Here is a 20753-nt window from a genome sequence, read left to right as displayed (position 1 = left end):
AAGCACCTCTGCATCCTCCTCACAGCTCACATTCCCACCCAACTTTGTATCATCTGCAAATTTGGAGACAACACATTGGGTTCCCTCTTCCAAATCATTAATATATAATGTGAACAGTTGGGGTCCTAGTAGAGATCCCTGTGGAACCCCACTAGCCCCCACTGACTGCCAATCAGAAAAAGACCCATTTATGCCAACGGTTTGCTTCCTATCTGCTAACCAGCTTTCTATCCATCGCAAGACATTACCTGCAATCCCACGTGCTTTAACTTTAAGTGGTAGTCTGTAATGATTGCCTGCCCAATCATGGATTCTTACCTGTGCATAAATATGGGAGAGTCAGATCCACTGACACTCTGGATTCTGACTTTGTACTTGAAGCACTCTTAGGAATGGAGATAAGTTTATAAATAAAGGGAGTCTGGTGAAAGGACATCGGCCTCTGAGGAGTTATTTCATACCCATAACCCCCTCCCCCCACTCACTTTGCATCTGGCTCCAGCAACAAATGTTGCTGGGGACTGGACGCAGTCCCGGTAGTGACCACCCCTCCTAGTAGCACTGTAAGGACCAGAGGGCTGCCAGCCATCCATCCAGCTCTTAGGGGCAGAGTTTCCTCTCCAAATGGAGATGCAAGTTTTGCTTCAAGGTAGTTAATGTCACAGATATTAAATTGATGCAATGCCACAGGATTGGGCAGAAGGCACGCCTATTTCTGCATCCACTCACAACACCAGCTCGTTCGCTGGACATAAAATTCTCAGCGTTCTTTGAGAAGGGTTATGTCACTGTACTCTCTCTTTAGCAAGGACCTCTTTCCTCAGATAAGGACACCAAAACTGCACACAATACTCCAGATGTGGCCTCACCAATGCTCTAGAATTGCAGCACAACATCCCTATTCCTATATTCGAATCATCTCACTATGAAGGCCAACATACCATTTGCCTTCTTTACTCCCTGCTGTACTTGCGCACTTACTTTCAGCCACTGATGTACGAGGACACTCAGGTCTTGCTGAGTACCCCCCTCTCTCAATTTACACTAATTTAAGTAACATGTCTTCCAAACTTATTGTTACCAAAGTATATAACCTCACATTTATCCACATTATACTTACATTGTGATTTACATGTAACAAAGCAACGCATTTGAACTTTTTTAACGTCATTATATTCACATCTGTAAGTGAAAAAAGGTTTATTTTGACAAACATACTGGACAAACTTACGGCAATGAAGTTATCTTTCTTGTTTTCAGCTTCTAGGAACGTCAGCTCTTCGGGGGTCAACAGAAAAAGACGCAATTCACAGACAACTTCCTTTGCTATTTCTGGTACTGGTTTGTCCAGAACTACCTATGTTGAGGGTTAAGATGATAAGAGAGGATATTGGTCAGTTAGGTCCGAGGCAAAACAGAATTCTTTTAATTTGATCCCCAGAAACATGTGAAATTAGGAGCAGGAGTCAGACCTTCAAGGCTGCTCCACCATTCAATATGATTTTGGCTGATCTGATAGTGGCCTCAATGCCACTTATTCTCTATACCCTTTGAATTCCTTGTTAGTCAAGAGTTTATCTACTTCTGCCTTAAAAACATTCAATGATGCTGCCTTTCTGCAGAAGTGTTCCACAGACTTACAATCCTGAATTCTCCTCATCTTCATCTTATTTTCAAACTGTCCCCTAATTCTGGTCTCTCCCACAACAGGAAAGATCCTCTTGGCATCTGCCGTTTCTACTTCCCTCAGTATCTTGTATGTTTCAATAAGATTGCCTCTCATTCTTCTAGAAGCCAATGGATACCGGCCCAACCTGTCCAGCCTTTCCTCATAAGATAAGCCCTCATCCCAAGAACCAGTCGAGTGAACTTCCTCTGAATTGCTTCTAATGCAATTATGTCCTTTCTTAAGTGAGGAGACTAAAGCTGTACACTGCTCAGACATGGTCTCACCAATGGCTTTTACAACTGTAATAAAGCATTACTTTATTCTATTCCCCTTGCAATGAATGATATCATTCCATTTGAGTTCCAAAAAAAAAGAATCTGTTTCTCTCTCTACAGATGCTGCCAAATCTGCTAGGCAGGATTTTGTGGCCTTGCTTGTCCTGAAACCGTAAAATCCCACCCGAGGTCAACGGACCTTCACATTGTCCACCCCTCGCCTGCTCTGATTCCCATGGCAGGCGGTGTGGTAAAATTCCAGCCAATGAGTTTTTCCAGAATTTTTTGTTTCAATATTCCATTTACCTTCCTAGTCACTTTCTGTAGCCCACATACTAACACTTCGTGATTATGTACCAAGACAGCCAGATCCCTCTGTACCACAGAGTTCCGCAATCTCTCTCCATTCAGATAATACGCCGCTTTTCCATTCTTCCTGCTAAAGGAGACAAATTTACAATTTCCCACATTATGCTGCCAATTTTCTTTTTCCCAGACAGGTTATTTATCCTGGTCCTAACACCCTAATACATAGATGGCAAACTGAATTTGCATGATGGGTCTGATTTGGCACCCTGACACTCGACCTGCACTAGGATTGAAACTGGTTTGTGTTTTGCCCAGTTTTATCGCATAAAGTGGGTAAAATACATGCCAATTTCTGGACACATCTAATCTGTGCTGACGGCTTTGCTGCCACCGTATTGGTCCTCAGTATTTCTAGGTGTACCTGGCAGCAGCCTGAAATCAATACTGAATCAATTTAAACATGCAGAGAAGGGCCTGTTTTTATTTCAATATGTGTGAAAAACTAAGTGAGCCCTACAAGTTCCAACGAATCTTTCTAGTTTTCCAGCAGTCTATGCAATAGTTCTTCAAAAGGCCACTGCAGACCACTGAATCATAGAGTCCAGAAAGTGCAGAAGGAAGCCATTCAGCCCACCAAGCTGCACCAATAACAATCCCACAAAGGACCTATCCCTGCAACCTCATGCATTTAATCTTCTAGTCCCCTGTCACTAAGGGGCAATTTAGCATAGCCAGTCAACCTAACCCGCACATCTTTGGTGTGCAGGAGGAAACCAGAGCACCTGGAGGAAACCCACACAGACACGGGGAGAAGGTGCAAACTCCAAACTGGCAGTCATCCAAGGGCAGAATTGCACCTTTGTTTCTGGTGCTCTAAGGCATTGTGCCACCACGTAGGGTTATTTTACTCCCCTTCTTTAGCGTATGAAGGAACAGGTGTGCTTCCCTCAACATTAGATCATTTCTGTAGGCTGCTGCTGGCTTGTACTCAATTCTTCTGCACCTCACTACTCCATACATTGGAGCTTGCAATTTAATATCGGGTGATCAACCACCAGCATGCAGTGGGGCACCCACTGCCACTCACCATAATGCTGCTGCCTGCACTCTCCAGGAAATGAGAGGCCCCTCACTCGCATCACACAATCCTCACACCACCCATCCCATTCTCCAGACTCGGCCCCACTCATGCCCCAGTTTCCTGAATCCCGTTTCCTATTCTCCCTCTTTCTGCTTATCCACCATTTCCTAGCTGCAATATCCACTCTCTGATCCCTGACCTATTCTCCATCATGCTATATTCCCTACTACCTACTCGCCTGTTGGTCTTGTACAACAACAGAACCGTCACTTCCAACTTTAGCTTCTCTTGCACTGAGCCCCAAACTCTGGCAACAACGCTACCACCCACCACCCACCCCCCAACCCCTCCAAATTCCCCCCTTTGAATTCCAATCACTTGCACTTTGTTTTATTCTCCCTGTCCCCACCACATCTCAGTTCTGGCTCTAATCATACCTAACTGAGTGTTGGTTCTATGCCAGTTGGGATGACAAACATGGCAACATTATGAAGCCAGGTGAGGAGCTATTCCAAAATTACATGTGATAGTTAAAAGGCACAGATCTTCCTGCCTAATAAAAGCAGTGCCCATAAGATGGAGGGGAGAAGTATGGCATTCAGCCCATCAAGTCTACTCCACCATTCAAAAAGATCATGACCGATCTAATAATCTTCAACTCCACTTTCCCGCCTTATCCCCAAAACCTCGGAATCCCTTACTGATTAAAAATCTGTCCATCACGCCCTTGAACATACTTAATGACACAGCCTCATGAGCCTTCTGTGGTAAAGAATTTCACAGATGCACTATCTACTGAGAGAAGAAATTCCTCTTCATCTCTGTCTTAAGTGTCCTTACTCTGCTCTAGAATCTCCCACAAGGGGAAACAACCTCTCAGCATATACCCTGTCAAGCCTCCTGAGACTCCCCTTCAATAAAGGCCCAATCTATTCTCCATATCAGGATCAATGTAGTGAATCTTCTTTTGACTGCCTCCAATGCCAGTATAAATTTCCTTAGACAAGGGGACCAAAACTTTTCACAGTATTCCAGGTATGGCCTTGCATAGTTTTAGAAAGACTTCGCTATTTTTATTCCCTTTGAAATAAAGGCCAATATTCCATTTACTTTCACAATGACCTACTGAACTTGTGTGCTAGCTTTATGTGACATATGGACGAGGAGCCCAAATCTCTGTGCTGCAACTTTCTGCAGTCTTTCTCCATTTAAATAATTACTCCGCTTCTTTATTCTTCCTGCCAATGTGCATAACTTCATATTTTACTACATTATATACAAGGGAGGCACGGTGGCACAGTTAGGGTGGCAGTGAGGGCAGCACGGTGGCACAATGGTTAGCACTGCTGCTCACAGTGCCAAGGACTCGGGTTCAATTCCTGGCTTGGGGCACTGTGCAGAGTCTGCACGTTCTCCCCACGCCTGCGTGGACTTCCTCCAGGTGCTCTGGTTTCCTCCCACAGTCTGAAAGATGTGGTGGTTAGATACATTGGTCCTGTTAAACTCTCCCTTAGTGTACCCAAACAGGCACCGGAGTGTGGCAATGAGGGGATTTTCATAGTAACTTCATTGCAGTGTTAATGTAAGCCTACTTGTGCCACTAATAAATAAATCATCTCTAACCAAACCATCTGCCAAGTTTTTGCCCGCTCACTTAACCTGTCTCCATCCTCTGTAGGCTCTTTATCTCATCCTCAGCACCAGCCTTCCCATCTATTTTTGTGTCAGCTGCAAAACTGGTAATAGTACATTATGCCCCTAGTCCAAGTCATTCATATAGTAAATAATTGTGGCCCTAGCACTGATCCCCATGGTGCTTCATTACTTACAGGTTGACATCCTGAAAATGCCCTTCTTGACCCAACTCTGTCTTCTACATGTTATCCAGTCCTCTGTCCTTGCTAACAAACTACCTCCAACACTAAGAGTTTTTAGCATATTGAGTAAACTTTTGTGTGATACCCTATCAAACGCTTTTTGGAAATCCAAATATATTATATCTACTCGTTCCCCTTCTGTTCATCACCAACTCATGACAACATGCTGACTCTGCTTAATTCTATTAAGTATTTCTAAATACTCTGCTTTTATATCCTTTATAAAGGACACTAACGTTTTCCAAATAACAGATGTCAAGCTAACTGGCCTATAGTTACCTGTTATTTTGTCTCCCTCCCTTTTTGAATAAGGGTGTTACATTTGCAGTTTTTCAGTCCTCTGGGACTTTTCCAGAGTTTAATCATTCTTGGAAGATTACTACCAGTACATCCAATATCTCTGTGGCTGCTTCCTTTTAACTTCCTAGGTTACAATCCATCAGGTCCAGTGAACTTATCGATTTTTAGCTCCATTCATTTCCCTACATTTTTTCTCTCATGTTATTGTGTTTATTTCTTCCCCCCCTTTTGACTCTTGATTATTTAGTACTTTTGGAATGTTATTAGTGTCTTCTCCTGTAAAGATTGAGACAAAGTATTAACTCTTTAATTCTTCTGCCATTTCCTGGTTTCCATTATTATTTTCCCAATCTCATTCTTTAAGGTGCCTATGTTCACTCTGGCCTCTCTCTTCCTTTTTATATACTTAAAGAAACCCTTACAGTTCATTTTTATATTACTTGCTAATTTGTTCTCATATTTTATCCACTGGAGGAACAGCACCTCACCTTCTGACTGGACACTTCACTGCCTTCTGGACTGAACAGTGAGTTCAACATATTCAGAACATGAACTCGCCCCTCCATCTTCATCCCATTTCCATTTATTTTAGTTCATTTTTTCTTTTCATCTCATCCATCCATTTTTATGCTTCTTTTTCCACTCCTGAAATCTCACTCTCCATCTTGTCTCCAAACTCCCCAATGTGGGCCACAAGTTTAACAGAGCTCAAAGGCCTTGGAGATTTAATTCTCTCCATGAAGAGTTCACTACAAATGCAATCTGATATAAACACTTTAATCTGTGCACCCCTTGCACTCATTTCATAAAATCATAGCATCCCTACAGTACAGAAGGAGGCCATTCGGCCCATCGAGTCTGTACTGATCACAATCCCACCCAGGCCCTAGTCCTGTACATTTACCCTGCTAATCCCCCTGACACTAAGACCAATTTAGCATGGCCTATCAACCTAACACACATCTCTTTGGACTATGGGAGGAAACCAGAGCACCCAGAGGAAACCCACGCAGACACAGGGAGAATGTGCAAATTCCACATAAATAGTGCATCCAATATCTTTGTAGTTGCTTCCTTTAACATTCTAGATTATAACCCATCAGGTCCAGGGAACCTATCAACCTTTAGCTCCTTCTGACCTCCTTCAGCATTGTAGGGATTCTATGATTTTATGAAATGACTGAGGCCGGAATTGAACCTGAGTCCCTGAAGCTGTGAGGCAGTGGTGCTAGCTACTGTTTGGTTTCTACATTGTAAATATATACACATTTAAGTGTTCTGGAAATTTGGATTTTGTCATACTGAATCTGCAAGACACAGAAATATTTGTTTCTGCAGGACACAACTCACAGATGGCATCAGAGGATCTTATCCATGGTTCACATATCAATACTTACTGAGTTAACATGAGCCCATTCTCTGACAAAGTTAATTAAATCTGGTTCATCAATGGTGAGCAAGTCACTCTGCAGAATAGCAAGCAGGGCAGGGTCAGAAAGTTCATGGAAGCCTCGGGTCTTCACAATACTCTTGAGGACAAACCAGATCATCTTATTAAAATTGACTGTATGGTTTCAAAATAATAGCACAAAATAAATCAAGCAACTAGTGTTTTAAATATATAAACATTCTGTATATCCAGAAAGACTGTCAACATACAAAAGAATTCACATTTTCTTCAACTTTATTGAGACATTGAACACTTTATTCGCTTCAATTTTCTTCTGCCTGGGGTATGGTTTTATTGAAAAAAGTAATTTGCTTTATCCGCATCTACTTAGACTGTCCTCATCTTCTCCTGCAATCCCACTTGCCCCCAAGCTACTATAGACATCACATGAGTCAAAGCTAGGCAAGGTGGTCTTGGTCAAAGGGGTAGATGAATTATTTCTTTCAGTCCACATATTCCCAAACAATATGCCCATGACTGAACTCACAATGTGGGGAGCCTGGGGCTATAAGCATGGCCTTGCTTCCCTAAATTGCATGAATGCTGATTATTCAAAAGTGCTTTATTGGCTGTGAAGTGTTTTGAGATGTCTGAAGGTCATGAAAGGCATTATTTTAATGCAAGTTCATTCTTTCCTCTTTGTCCTCTCTCTTCTATTCTAGAGAATATCTAGGGGATTGGATATTCAACTACAGAGGCCATTAAGCCAAAGCCAAATTTGTTCTCACCATCACCAGCATGTGCACTTTTCTGACTAGATCTCTAGATGGCAATCTGGAGTAACAGTCCTGACTGCTTTCTCACTCCCTACTTTGTGAACAGTCGGGCCAGTTATTAAACTCTAAAAAACAGCACTAAAATTAACTCAGTATTAAGGCAGATTGAGCTTGGCATACAGAACACTATAAAGCCCTTCAACAACCAATACATTGAGATCTAAAAGAGGTATGTCTCTGAGGTCAATGCCTGTTGTATAGCTCCAAGCATATGTCTGTTAAGTAGAAAAGACAATGTGTGTGAATATGGACCTCAAAGCTATCACTTCACTCCTGCGCACAGCATAGAGTCAGAGAATCGCTACCGTGCAGAAGAAAGCCATTTGGCCCATCGAGCCTGCACCGACAACAGCCCCACCCAGACCCTATCCCCTTAACCCCATGTATTTACCCTACTAATCCTCCTGACACTAAGGAGCAATTTAGCATGGCCAATCAACCTAATCCTCATATCTTTGGACTGTGGGAGGAAACTGGAGCACCCGGGAGAAACCCACGCAAACACGGGGAGAACACGGGAGGTGGGGGTGGGGGGGGTTGCAGTTTAGAACAGAGTTGAGGAGGAACTTGTTTTCTCAGAGGGTGGTAAATCTTTGGAATTCTCTGCCTCATTGAGTATGTTTAAGTCACGGGTAGATAGGTTTCTGACAGACAAGGGAATTAAGGGTTATGGGGAGCAGGCGGGTAAGTGGGACTGATCCACTTCAGATCAGCCATGATCTTATTGAATGGCGGGACAGGCTCGAAGGGCTAGATGGCCTACTCCTGCTATTTCTTATGTTCTTATGTAAACTCCACACAGGCAGTGACCCGAGGCCAGAAATGAAACCAAGTCTTTGGCGCTGTGAAGCAGCAGTACTAACCAGTGTGCCACCATGCCGCCCAAGGCAGTAAGAGTGATAAACTGCAATGTCAGGAGAATGGCAATGACACCATGGAATAGGCTCCTGCGATTCTCTCTCAGGGCGGCAACCTGCCTTCTCCCACTGCAATGGCCAAAGACAGGCTTAACCTAACACACACGGAGAAAACAAAATATTTGCAAGGTAGTCAACTAGTCCGATACCTGAGAAACATATTTCCCAGAACTCATAATTCAGTAGATAACAGAATCAAAAAGCCCAGAAGTTGGCCAGCAACTTAACAGATCAAACCAGCAACTAGAATATGTACTATGCTATGGAGTTGCTGGCGTTGGACTAGGGTGGGCATGGTAAGTTGTATCACAACAAAGTTCAACTGGTTTATTTGGTAGCACGAGCTTTCGGAGAGCCACTCCTTCATCTCACTCACCTGATGAAGGAGCAGTGCTCCGAAAGCTCATGCTACCAAATAAACCTGTTGGACTTTAACCTGGTGTTGTGAGGCTACTTACTGAGGATACGTACTAGTGCAGGGTAGTGCCATGATATTCTGGAAAGGTTTACCTTATGATGATGGGACAGACTAATTTCATAAATGGTCCTAAAACTAGCTTAGGATACATTTAAATATTATAATTTATTTTATTTGTTAGTGTCACAAGTGGGCTGACATTAACACTGCAATGCAGTTATTGTGAAAATCTCCTAGTCGCCACACTCCAGTGGCTCTTTGAGTACACTGAAAGAGAATTTAGCACGGTCAATACACCTAACCAGTATGGTTTCAGACTGTGGGAGAAAACCAGAGCACCCGGAGGAAACCCACACACGCACAGGGAGAACGCACAGACAGTGAAGTTTTTACACACATGTAGGATATCCACATGTCAATTTGGTGGGCAGTGGGCTTCATGCGCACCACCCCTCCATACTGGACTGCTATCCACCCAAAGTCAGAACAGAGTGCTCGAATTTATAGACCCATGTTTAACAACATCATCAACAACGTGTATTTATAGCAACTTTAACAGTTTGAAACATTCCACAGTGCTTCACTGCCACATTATAAAACAAAATTTGACACCAAGCCACATACTAGGCCTGATGACTAAATGTTTGATCACAGAGGTAGGTTTTAATAAGTGTCTTAAAAGAAGAAAGAGAGGGGGCGAAGTGTACATAGGGAATTCTAGAGCCTGGAGCCTAGGCAATGGAAGGCACAGCTACCACCAGAAGAACAATTAAAGTTGAGGATGCACAAGAGGCCAAAATTAGAGGAGAGCAGAAATATTTGAGGGTTTTCAAAAGCTTGTTGACACATTACAGTCTTGCTGTTCACTTTCATAATGGGTGATGACCTCAATCCAAGACCAATGTGCTGTAATCAAAAATGCTACTTCTAAAAACACTTTTAAAAGACATTTCAAATTGAAAAATTGACAGGAAGACAAATGAGATGGACAGGGAAATGCTAACCAAGCCCCCTATGTCTGGCAACTTCCCTCATTCAAGCTTTTGTTTTACTTCATACTGTCGTGTGACAAAGGTCACAAAAGATCAGTCTGAATAAGTTATTCTTAGTGCAATAATCAGGCAGGAGGAAGCAATTAGTCACATCCAGTAGCTCAAGCGTGCAGACGGAAATAACACAAGTTTAACAGGATGACTTGCTGATACAATGATCCCATTCTTTGCGTTCCATGGATCAGGATTAGTGTAACAGCTGAAGGCCTCTCACTTTCATACTCCCTCTAGGGATTTTTAAGCTCACATTTGTTTCATTTGTGTCTGGCAGAGTCACACCCCTTCTCCCAGCAGCAGGACTGTAGATTTACATTTTTGTGGGTTATGATTTTGCTGCAGGGATAAGGAAGCCGTTATTAACAGTGTAAACGTGGACCTGGTGCTCAACTGCCACTTCCCAGTGAGATTTGCTAAACAACCGGTTCATGCAAAAATGTCTTCTGTCCCTCCATGCTCAAATATGCACTCATCATAATTTACTTGCATTTATGTGGGACAGTGGTTAGGAAATATCTAGTCTTGAGGCTCCAGCCCACATGCACATGGGTCAGGCTTGATGAACTAGGTGGTATTTTCCTACTTGGTCTGCATAAATAACATTCGTCAAATGATACCAAAACTAAAAAGACCAACATACTCATTTCATTGAATTCTCTGAACAGAGAATTCGCTAAAACCACAAAAATCTACGGAACATTCATACAGGCCAAGAAAGATGTGCTAAAACCAAAAACAGCATTAAAATCTGTCTCTTTTGGGATGGTTCAGAGTTTATTCACTGACACTTGCAGAATGTGACATTTCAAGCCTTGGTCTATAGGGTGGCATGGTGGCACAGTGGTTGACACAGCTGCCTCACAACACCAGTGCCCCGGTTTCAATTCCAGCCTCGGGTCACTGTCTGTGTGGAGTTTGCGCATTCTCCCCGTGTCTGCATAGATTTCTTCTGGATGCTCTGGTTTCTTCCGATGGTCCAAATGTGTGTAGGTTAGGTTGATTGGCCGTGCTAAATTGCTCCTTGGTGCCAGGGGGATTTGCAGGGTAAATACATGAGGTTATGGGGATAGGACCTGGGTGGAACTGTTGTTGTTGCAAGCTTGATGGGCTGACTGGCCTCCATCTGCACTGTAGGAATTCTATGATTCTATTTCAGGAGTATTGCAGTTGGTTCTGGATTAGGCAGAAAATCAACTAGGAATTCCAGTCTGCTGCTTCCTTCTGGATTGTGTATCTAGAACGTATAACAGTACAGCACAGTACAGGTTCTTCGGTCCTCGATGTTGTGCCGAGCTATGTCCAAACCCAAGATCAAGCTATCCCACTCCCCATCATTCTGGTGTGCTCCATGTGCCTATCAATAACTGCTTGAAAGTTCCTAAAGTGTCTAACTCCACAATCACAGCAGGCAGTGCATTCCACACCCCAACCACTCTCTGAGTAAAGAATCTACCTCAGACATCCCTCCTATATCTCCCACCATGAACCTTATAGTTATGACCTCCAGTAACAGCTACATCCACCCAAGGAAACAGTCACTGCACATCCACTCTATCTATCCCCCTCATCATCTTATAAACCTCTATTATGTCATCTCTCATCCTCCTCTGCTCCAAAGAGAAAAGCCCTAGCTCCCTCAACCTTTCCTCATAAGACCTATCCTCCAAACCACGCAGTGTCCTGGTAAATCTCCTCTGCACTTTCTCCAATGCTTCCACATCCTTCTTATAGTGAAGTGACCAGATCTGCACACAATATTCCAAATGTGACCTCACCAAGGTCTGGTATAGGTGCAGCATAATCCCACGGCTCTTAAACTCAAACCCCCTGTTAATAAACGCTAACACACTACAACCCTTCTTCACGGCTCTATCCACTTGAGTGGCAATCTTCAGAGATCTGTGGATATGAACCCCAAGATCTCTCTGTTCCTCCACATTCCTCAGAACCCTGCCGTTGACCCTGTAATCCGCATTCAAATTTGTCCTACCAAAATGAATCACCTTGCGCTTATCAGGGTTAAATTCCATTTGCCACTTTTCTGCCCAGCTCCGCATTCTATCACTGTCTCTTTGCAGCCTACAAGAGTCCTCCACCTCATCCACTATTCCACCAATCTTTGTGTCATCAGCAAATTTACTAACCCACTCTTCAACCCCCTCTTCCAAGTCATTGATAAAAATCACAAATAGCAGAGGACCCAGCACTGATCCCTGTGGTACACCGCTGGTAACTGGCCTCCAATCTGAAAATTTTCCCTCCACCACCACCCTCTGTCTTCAATGAGACAGCCAGTTACTTATCCAATTGGCCAAATTTCCTTCTATCCCTCACCTCCTTATCTTCTTCATGAGCCTACCATGGGGAACCTTATCAAATGCCTTACTAAAATCCATGTATACGACATCAACTGCTCTACCTTCATCTACACGTATATATGGCTAACCGGGTGACAGTACTACATGGTGCAGCTATGAAGTACTGGTAAATAGTTTGCTGAAAGTTCAAGGTCAACTTTAACCTCCAGCGTCAATTCAGGGGGCAGGACCCAGCCCTTAGCAAACCTGAGGCCATGGTGATCTTGGCTCCATGACCCCATCTGCAAAAGGCCCAAAAGTCTCTTGCTTGACACTGCCATCTGAAGATCTAAAGAGGATGGGGCAAGAGGACATTCAGGAGAAAACCTGAACTCCTTCTTCTCCTTACCCATAGGAGAAAAATTAACATTAGCTCACCTATCTGAGTTTTTTTGCCCCAGTTCCTTTTGCCACAAGGTAGATATTGCAGGCAAGACCCCGTGACTTCTGTGACACCCTCAGGTTGAAAGTACATCAGCTCTACTGCCATCGCTGGAGCCCAATCTGCATATTTAAAGGAGGATCCCACTATTTTTTTAAAAGGCAGCTGGATCGGTAAGGGTGAGTAATTTTGACTTTCTGCTTGTCCAGTTTTCACCACACGAACAGGATCAGAATAAGCCCTTTAAATTCAAGACTCACAGCAAAAAAGCTATCAGGTAGGAATGGATGGCACGGTGGTTAACACTGCTGCCTTTCAATGCCAGGGACCTGGGTTTGATTCCGGCCTTAGGTCACTGACTGGGTGGAGTTTGCACATTCTTTCCATGTCTGCATGGGTTTCCTCCTTTCACATTCCAAAGGTGTATAGGTTAGGTGGTTTGGTCATGCTAAATTGCCTTTTGGTATCCAAACAAGTGTAGGTTAGGTGGATTAGCCATGGTAAATGTGTGGGGTTACGGGATAGGGCAGGGAGCCGGGGGGTTGGGGGGGGTGGGGGAGCTGAGCCTTGGTAAGATGTTCTTTCGGAGAGTCAGTGCCAAATTGGTGGGTTGAATGGCCTCCTTCTGTAGGGATTCTATGTTTCTGTGGGACACTAAAATTCAGCAGTCAGTCAACACACAGAAAACAAGAGAAGAAAATTGGGAAAACGCGTCTGTTGAACCAAAACTCTTACACACGATTGTTGCTGAATAATAGAGCACATAGTGTTGTCAAAACCTACACATTATAGCAGCTTTCCCATACCAGATTGTCTCAGGATAGACAGAGGGTGAGCAGAGTGATCGACATCAAGTGTCCAAATCAGTAGAGGAAGCAAGTTTAAAGAGGCTTTTGATGAATGAAAGCAGCAGTAAGATTTAAGAAGAGAATTCCAAATTGAGTGTTAGGTGGTTGAATACTTTGCCAGTGGTGATACAAGGAAAGAAGGAAGAGATGTACAGTCACACAGAGTTTCAGGATTGGAGGGTGCATACAGTGATATAACATTGTGGAATATGGTTCGAGTAAATGGAGGAGCGTCAAGAAGAAATTCAAATACAAAGATGAGGATTTAAATATGTAACATGGAGCCAATAGCAATCAGAAACACATACTGCCTGTGATGCTTCTGGAGGGGGAGGGTTAAGTATAGCATTTGCAAATGAACTCAATTGCACCTGCATACTTACTCCAAACTGATGATAGAATCATAGAAGCCCTACAGTGCAAAAGGAGGCCATCTGGCCCATTGAGCCAGCACCAATAACAAACCCATCCAGGTCATTTCCCTGTATCCCCATGTATTTACTCTGTTAATCCTGATACTAAGGGGCAATTTAGCACAGCCAATCTACCTAACCTGCACATCTTTGGAGTGTGGGAGAAAACCAGAGCACCCAGAGGAAACCCATGCAGACACAGGGGAAGACCATGCAGACTCTACATAGGCAGTGACCTAAGCCAGAAATTGAACCTGGGTCTCTGGTACTGTGAGGCAGCAGTGCCATCCACTGTGCTGCAATTCCCCTAAAACTTTTCTCTATCAAATGAATAAGATGTTTCAAAAATGGAACTGAGGCAGCAGAATTCTCCCATATTTATGTGGATCATTAGAACTGATTAATCTCCACACAATCTACCACATACCTGCTGCTAAAACAGCATTTCATTGTTCCCTCATCCTGGAAAAAGCAGCAGCCAGGATTCACGATTGTCAATTGTAAATTAGGCTGTAATTTCTTTGTTAAATACTTTGCTGATACATAGCCTGTTGCTGTAACCCGACCCGCATCAAATTCATTTCCAATTGATACACCAAATTCTCAAGCTCAATGAACTCCATGCTTTAGCAATACTTCAATCTGCATGAGTGGGTTCAGGTGTGACCCGAGTTTGCTTTCAATTGATTCCATCCAGCAGCAAGATCAATAATTAATTCAAAAAGAAAACAAAATCCCTCTGAAAAAGAAGCCATCCAATTGGTATGTACTTTGACCTTTTCCAGTACTCACTTTGGTGTGGCCCTCGATGAAAGCCAGGCATTTGTCTTTCATACCAGTCTGTCTGTATGTCACTGCAGCCTGGGGAGATACAAGGTCATGAATATTTTACAGCGTTTTGTGTTTTGAACTAATTGTCCATTCACACAGGTACAGCTCTCAAGTACACAACCTGCCCCACGTATCCCCTTCTTTGTCCTGTAGTCTACTTGTGTATCTCTGCAAAACTTAAGATGTCACGCTTTGATAAGTTTGCCTCCAGGTCAGAAAATAATGCATTGCGATCTCCATCCCAGGACTTCAGTACATAATTTTGACTGACATTCCTACAGAATGAAGAGGGAGTATTGAACCATTGGAGGCAATATCTTATGGCTAAGATGTTAAACACAAATCACAAATTTGATTGAGTTTTTTGAAGGGGTAACCAAGAAGGCAAATGAGGGCAGTCTACATGGACTTTAGCAAGACTTCTGACAAGGTACCACATGGTAGATTGTTGCGTAAAGTTAAATCTCACGGGATCCAGTGTGAGATATCTAAATAGATATTGTTGTAGAAAGTTGTTTTTCAAACTGGAGGCCTGTGACCAGCGGTATGCCTCAGGGATCAGTGCTGGACCTTATGTTCTTATGACCCACTGTTATTTGTCATTTATATTAATGATTTGGATGAGAATGTAGGGGGCATGGTTAGTAAATTTGCAGATGACACCAAGATTGGTGACATGGTGGACAATGAGGAAGGTTATCTCCAATTGCAACAGTATCTTGATCAATTGGGCCAGTGGGCTGACGAATGGCAGATGGAGTTTAATTTAGGCAAATGCGAGGAATGCATTTTGGTAGATTGAACCAGGACAAGACTTACTCAGTTAATGGTAGGGCGTTGGGGAGAGTTACAGAACAAAGAGATCTAAGGGTACATGTTCATAGCTCCTTGAAAGTGGAGTCAAAGGTGGACAGAACGGTGAAGAAGGCGTTCGGCATGCTTGGTTTCATCAGTCAGAATACCGAATACAGAGCTGGGACGTTTTGTTGAAGTTGTACAAGACATTGGTAAGGCCACACTTGGAATTCTGTGTGCAATTCTGGTCACCCTATTAAAGAAAGGATATTATTAAACTAGAAAGAGTGCAGAAAAGATTTATTAAGGTGCTACCAGGACTTGATGGATTGAGTTATAAGGACAGGCTGAAAAGACTGGGACTTTTTCCTCTGGAGTGCAGGAGGCTGAGGGGTGACCTTATAGAGGTCTACAAAATAATGAGGGTCAAGCTAGATAGTCAATATCTTTTCCCAAAAGTAGGGGAGTCTAAAACTAGAGGGCATAGGTTTAAGGTGAGAGGGGACAGACACAAAAGTGTCCACAGGGGCAATTTTTTCTTACAGAAGGTGGTGAGTGTCTGGAACAAACTGCGAGAGGTAGTAGCAGAAGTGGGTATGATCTTATCTTTTAAAAAGCATTTAGATAGTTGCATGGGTATAGAGGGATATGGGCCAAATATGGGCAATTGGTATTAGTTTGGGGGTTTTAAAAAAAAAGGCAGCATGAACAAGTTGGGCTGAAGTGCCTGTTTCCATGCTGTAAAGCTCTATGACTCTAAAGATTTTTTGATGCCTTCTCAGTTAGACGCAAAAGATGCAGGAAGAGCCAGGGAATGTCCTGAGTAACATTTGTCCCTCAACTGGTGCATAATTGATTACTTATCTCTTTTGGTTTATGGCACCTTACCTAAGGCAAAATGGCTGCCACAGTTTTTCCTATATTACAATAGTGAGCATATTTCAGAAGAGCTTAAAGTGTCTTACAGAATAATGCATACTATACTATTAATATTGATTATCTCCTGCTAGCGAGGATATTTATCTTCCATGAGTCTTCTCAGGATGCACAAACTTTGTGGCACTTTGCATTTCTTATTGTTGGAATATCAGGTCATGTGGGTCTAGTCATGTGGGATATCTGATCCTGTGGAATGTCTGGTCATATAGAACATCTGGTCATGTATTATCCGTTCAGGTCATGGAGCATTATTTTTGCCATTCTCACTTTTCCTGTAAACTTTGTCATTGTTGGGTCTGAAATACTGTGACCCTTTGCCCACTCACTTGCGCCATAAGTTCAATCTAAGGCAATGGTTTCCTTTTAGTCATTCTTGGGACATAGACGTCACTGGTTACCAGCATTTATTGCCCATTCCTAGCTGACTTAAACTGAGTAACTTGCTAGCCATTTCATAGGGCAGTTGAGAGTCAGTCACATTGCTGTGGTCCTGGAGTCACATGGCCACAGACCAGGTAAGGATTTCCTTCCCTAAAGGACATTAGTGAACCAAATGGATTTTCCTGACAATCAACAATGGTTTCATGGTCATCAGTAGATTCTTAATTCCAGATTTATTTCATTGAATTCAAATTCCACCATCTGCAGTAGCAGGATTCGAACCTGAGTCCCCAGAACAGTAACCAAGCTTTTGAAATAATAATCTAGCGATAATATTACTAGGCCGTCACCTCCCCAGGAGCTGATGTCAATGTTGCACTTCAGCATCAGCTTGAAGCGAGTAAACCTGGGCCCGTTAACAACCAGTTAAATCTGGGTGCAACTACCACTGTTCCCAGTAGCATCCTGTTTCCAGTCAGTAACATGATGCCCTGGAAAATAGCCCTAAGAGAATACAGTCTTTTCCTCAAAGAGTAACACATTCACAAAAAATAAACCTGTAAGCAAGATTAAGCAACATTAAATTTACATTTATGGAAACAAGTTTCATCAAATAATATATGCACCTGCTTCACTTCGATAAATACTTGCTCATTGTCCTCACTGTGCTTAAACCTCAGAGTCTTGCTTCTCAACCTTTCAAGATCAATACCAAGAGTGTGATCTGATCATTACTATTAAATAGCTCAATGGTCAGTTGAATTCCCCTGCAGTTGTGGGTGACCTAGGATGGCGTGGGTGATCCACTCTGGTTTTGATGACTACCTCATTTGACCGAGATGAAAAGTCCTGGAGGAGTGCTACAAACCACGCATATGCAATCCTGAAGGTCAAAAACTAGTTCAGTCAAATTCTTTTCCAGAAGTGCAAATCAAGAATAAGAGATAAAGACGGGTGTAATACTGCAGCCTCAAGTGCTACCTTTCAGAGGTCTTACGTACCTAATTTACCAAGAATCCAATGTCTTAAAGTCCCAAGTTAGGGACAGTGGTTAGCACTGCTGCCTCACCATGCCTGGGACCTGGGTCCAATTACAGCCTTTGGTCACTGAGCGGAGTCTGCACATTCTCCCTGTGTCTGTGTGAGTTTCCCCTGGGTGCTCCAATTTCCATAGTAGTCATGATCTGGAGATGCCGGCGTTGGACTGGGGTAAACACAGCAAGTTTCACACGACAGTCCATTCGCCTGATGAAGGGGCAAACCCCGAAAGCTTGCGAGTTTACTATCAAATACATTGGTTGGACTTAAACCTGGTGTTGTCAGACTTCTTGCTGCTTCAATTTCCTCACACAGTCTGAAAGACGTGCTGGTTAAGTGCACTGGCCATGCTAAATTCTTCCTCAGTGTACCTGAACAAGTACCAGAGTGTGGCAACTCAGGGACTTTCACAGTAACTTCATTGTAATATTAATGTAAGTCTACTTGTGATGCTAATAAAAAAAACTTAAGTTTACTTATTAAAAATGCATACAGCAAAATGAATAGTAAATTCAAGACCTGAATGGAAAAAGGTGTATAGAAATAGATAAACATAAAGACAGACACAAATAGAAACATTAAACAATATAGATATTGACAAGTGGATATACAATATAGACATACTTAGAAATGAATAACATATAGCTAACATGATATGCATGCAAGAAAGGTGAGGATTATGTAGTTATCAGAGAACTGTCACCTTTACCCACTAAAGTTACTTGCATAGGTACAAAATATACGTGGTTTGCTGTGAGAACCCACTGGTTCACTAAGTCCTTCAAGGCGGCAGACCTTCCACCTCCACGCTATTCCAATGGTCAAAAAGGACAGTAGGAGGAGAGGTAATAAGCCGTGGATAACGAAGGAGGTGAAGGAAAGTGTTAAATTAAAAGCGGAGGAGTTTAGAGTAGCTAAGAGTAGTGGTCAAGAAGAGGATTGGGAGAGGTTTAAATGTCAACAAAGATTGACAAAGAAGTTGATAAAGAAGGGCAGGAGAAACTACGAAGCTGGGCTAGCGCTTAATATAAAAAAGGATAGCAAGAGTTTTTATAAATATATAAAAAGAAAGAGGCTGGCTAGGGTGAACGTTGGTCCCTTAGAGGATGAGAAGGGGGACTTAGTGGTAGGGGATGGGGATATGGCTGAGGTCCTGAATAACTTTTTTGTTTCTGTCTTCACGGAGGAGGACGTGAATAATTTGCCGGGTGTTAGAGATGGAAAGGTGGTAGGACTGGAGGGTCTTAATGACATTACTGTTACGAGAGAGGCGGTGCTCGACAGACTGGAGGGGCTGATTGTGGACAAGTCGCCAGGACCGGATGGAATGCATCCGAGGGTTCTGAAAGAAATGGCGGAGGTGATAGTGGATGCCTTGGTGGTTATTTTCCAGACGTCGCTGGATTCCGGGGAAGTGCCGGAAGATTGGAAAGCGGCTAATGTTATGCCGTTGTTTAAGAAGGGTGCCAGGCAAAAGGCAGGGAATTATAGGCCGGTTAGTTTAACGTCTGTTGTAGGTAAAATGTTAGAATCCGTCATCAAGGAGGAAATAGCGAGGCATCTTGAGAGGAATTGCTTGATAGAGCAGACGCAGCATGGTCTCGTTAAAGGGAAGTCGTGTCTGACAAATTTATTGGAGTTCTATGAGGATGTGTCTAGGGTGGTGGATAGAGGAGAGCCGGTGGATGTGGTCTTTCTTGATTTTCAGAAGGCATTTGACAAGGTACCTCACAAGAGGTTATAGCAGAAGGTCAGGGGACATGGAGTTGGGGGTAGGGTGTTAGCGTGGATAGAGGATTGGTTGTCAAATAGGAGGCAGAGAGTGGGGGTCAATGGGTGCTATTCGGATTGGCGGATGGTGACTAGTGGAGTGCCCCAGGGGTCGGTGCTGGGGCCTCAGCTATTTACCATTTATATAGATGATCTGGAGGAGGGAACTGAGTGTAGGGTGTCGAAATTTGCTGATGACACCAAGATTGGTGGAACGGCAAATTGTGCGGAGGGTGTGGAGAGTCTACAGAAGGATCTAGATAGGCTGGGCGAATGGGCCAGGAACTGGCAAATGGAATTTAATGTTGGCAAGTGCGAGGTGGTCCACTTTGGTAGGAATAATGGTAGGAAGGATTATTACTTACGTGGAGAAAAACTGCAGCAAGCGACAGTGCAGAGGGACCTTGGAGTCCTTGTGCATGAGTCGCAAAACCCCAGCTTGCAGGTGCAGCAGGTAGTCAGGAAGGCGAATGGGATGCTGGCCTTCATAGCAAGGGGGATTGAATATAAAAGTAGGGAGGTCTTGCTGCGGCTGTATAGGGCATTGGTGAGGCCGCAGCTGGAGTACTGTGTGCAGTTTTGGGCGCCGTACTTACGCAAGGATATTTTGGCCTTGGAGGGAGTGCAGAGGAGGTTTACTAGGCTGATACCGGAGTTGAGGGGGTTGAGCTATGAGGAGAGGCTGAATAAACTAGGCTTGTACTCGTTAGAGTTTAGAAGAATGAGGGGAGATCTCATTGAGACGTATAAGATGATGAATGGGATGGATAGGATAGAGGTGGAGAGACTCTTCCCGCTCAGAAAGGATAGTAGGACTAGGGGGCACAGCCTCAAGATAAAGGGGGGGCGGTTTAGAACGGAGTTGAGGAGGAACTTCT

General features: G+C 43.4%; 2 protein-coding genes across 7 annotated transcripts in view; one reads left to right on the top strand and one right to left on the bottom strand.

Moving 5' to 3' along the window:
- dynlt4 (dynein light chain Tctex-type 4) overlaps positions 1-20753 on the top strand; it is a 263595-nt gene that overhangs the window by 94279 nt on the left and 148563 nt on the right. The window lies entirely within an intron of this gene.
- LOC145347677 (BTB/POZ domain-containing protein 19-like) overlaps positions 1-20753 on the bottom strand; it is a 176552-nt gene that overhangs the window by 21335 nt on the left and 134464 nt on the right. For 4 of the 6 annotated variants that reach the window (XM_080195368.1, XM_080195367.1, XM_080195369.1 and 1 more), the window contains exons 5-7: positions 14914-14982; positions 6909-7040; positions 1232-1357 (exon numbers count right to left, since the gene is read on the bottom strand). In XM_080195368.1, the coding sequence (XP_080051494.1) occupies positions 1232-1357; positions 6909-7040; positions 14914-14982 (327 nt within the window). The remainder of the gene's footprint in view (positions 1-1231; positions 1358-6908; positions 7041-14913; positions 14983-20753) is intronic. The other 2 variants (XM_080195370.1, XM_080195366.1) reach the window with 2 other exon arrangements.

The sequence above is a fragment of the Carcharhinus amblyrhynchos genome, chromosome 9 (genome assembly GCF_965287045.1).
Source record: "Carcharhinus amblyrhynchos chromosome 9, sCarAmb.v2.hapA, whole genome shotgun sequence".
In the NCBI taxonomy this organism is placed as follows: domain Eukaryota; kingdom Metazoa; phylum Chordata; class Chondrichthyes; order Carcharhiniformes; family Carcharhinidae; genus Carcharhinus; species Carcharhinus amblyrhynchos.
Note: the sequence above shows the minus strand (reverse complement) of the source record. Positions and strands in the feature narration are given on the sequence as shown.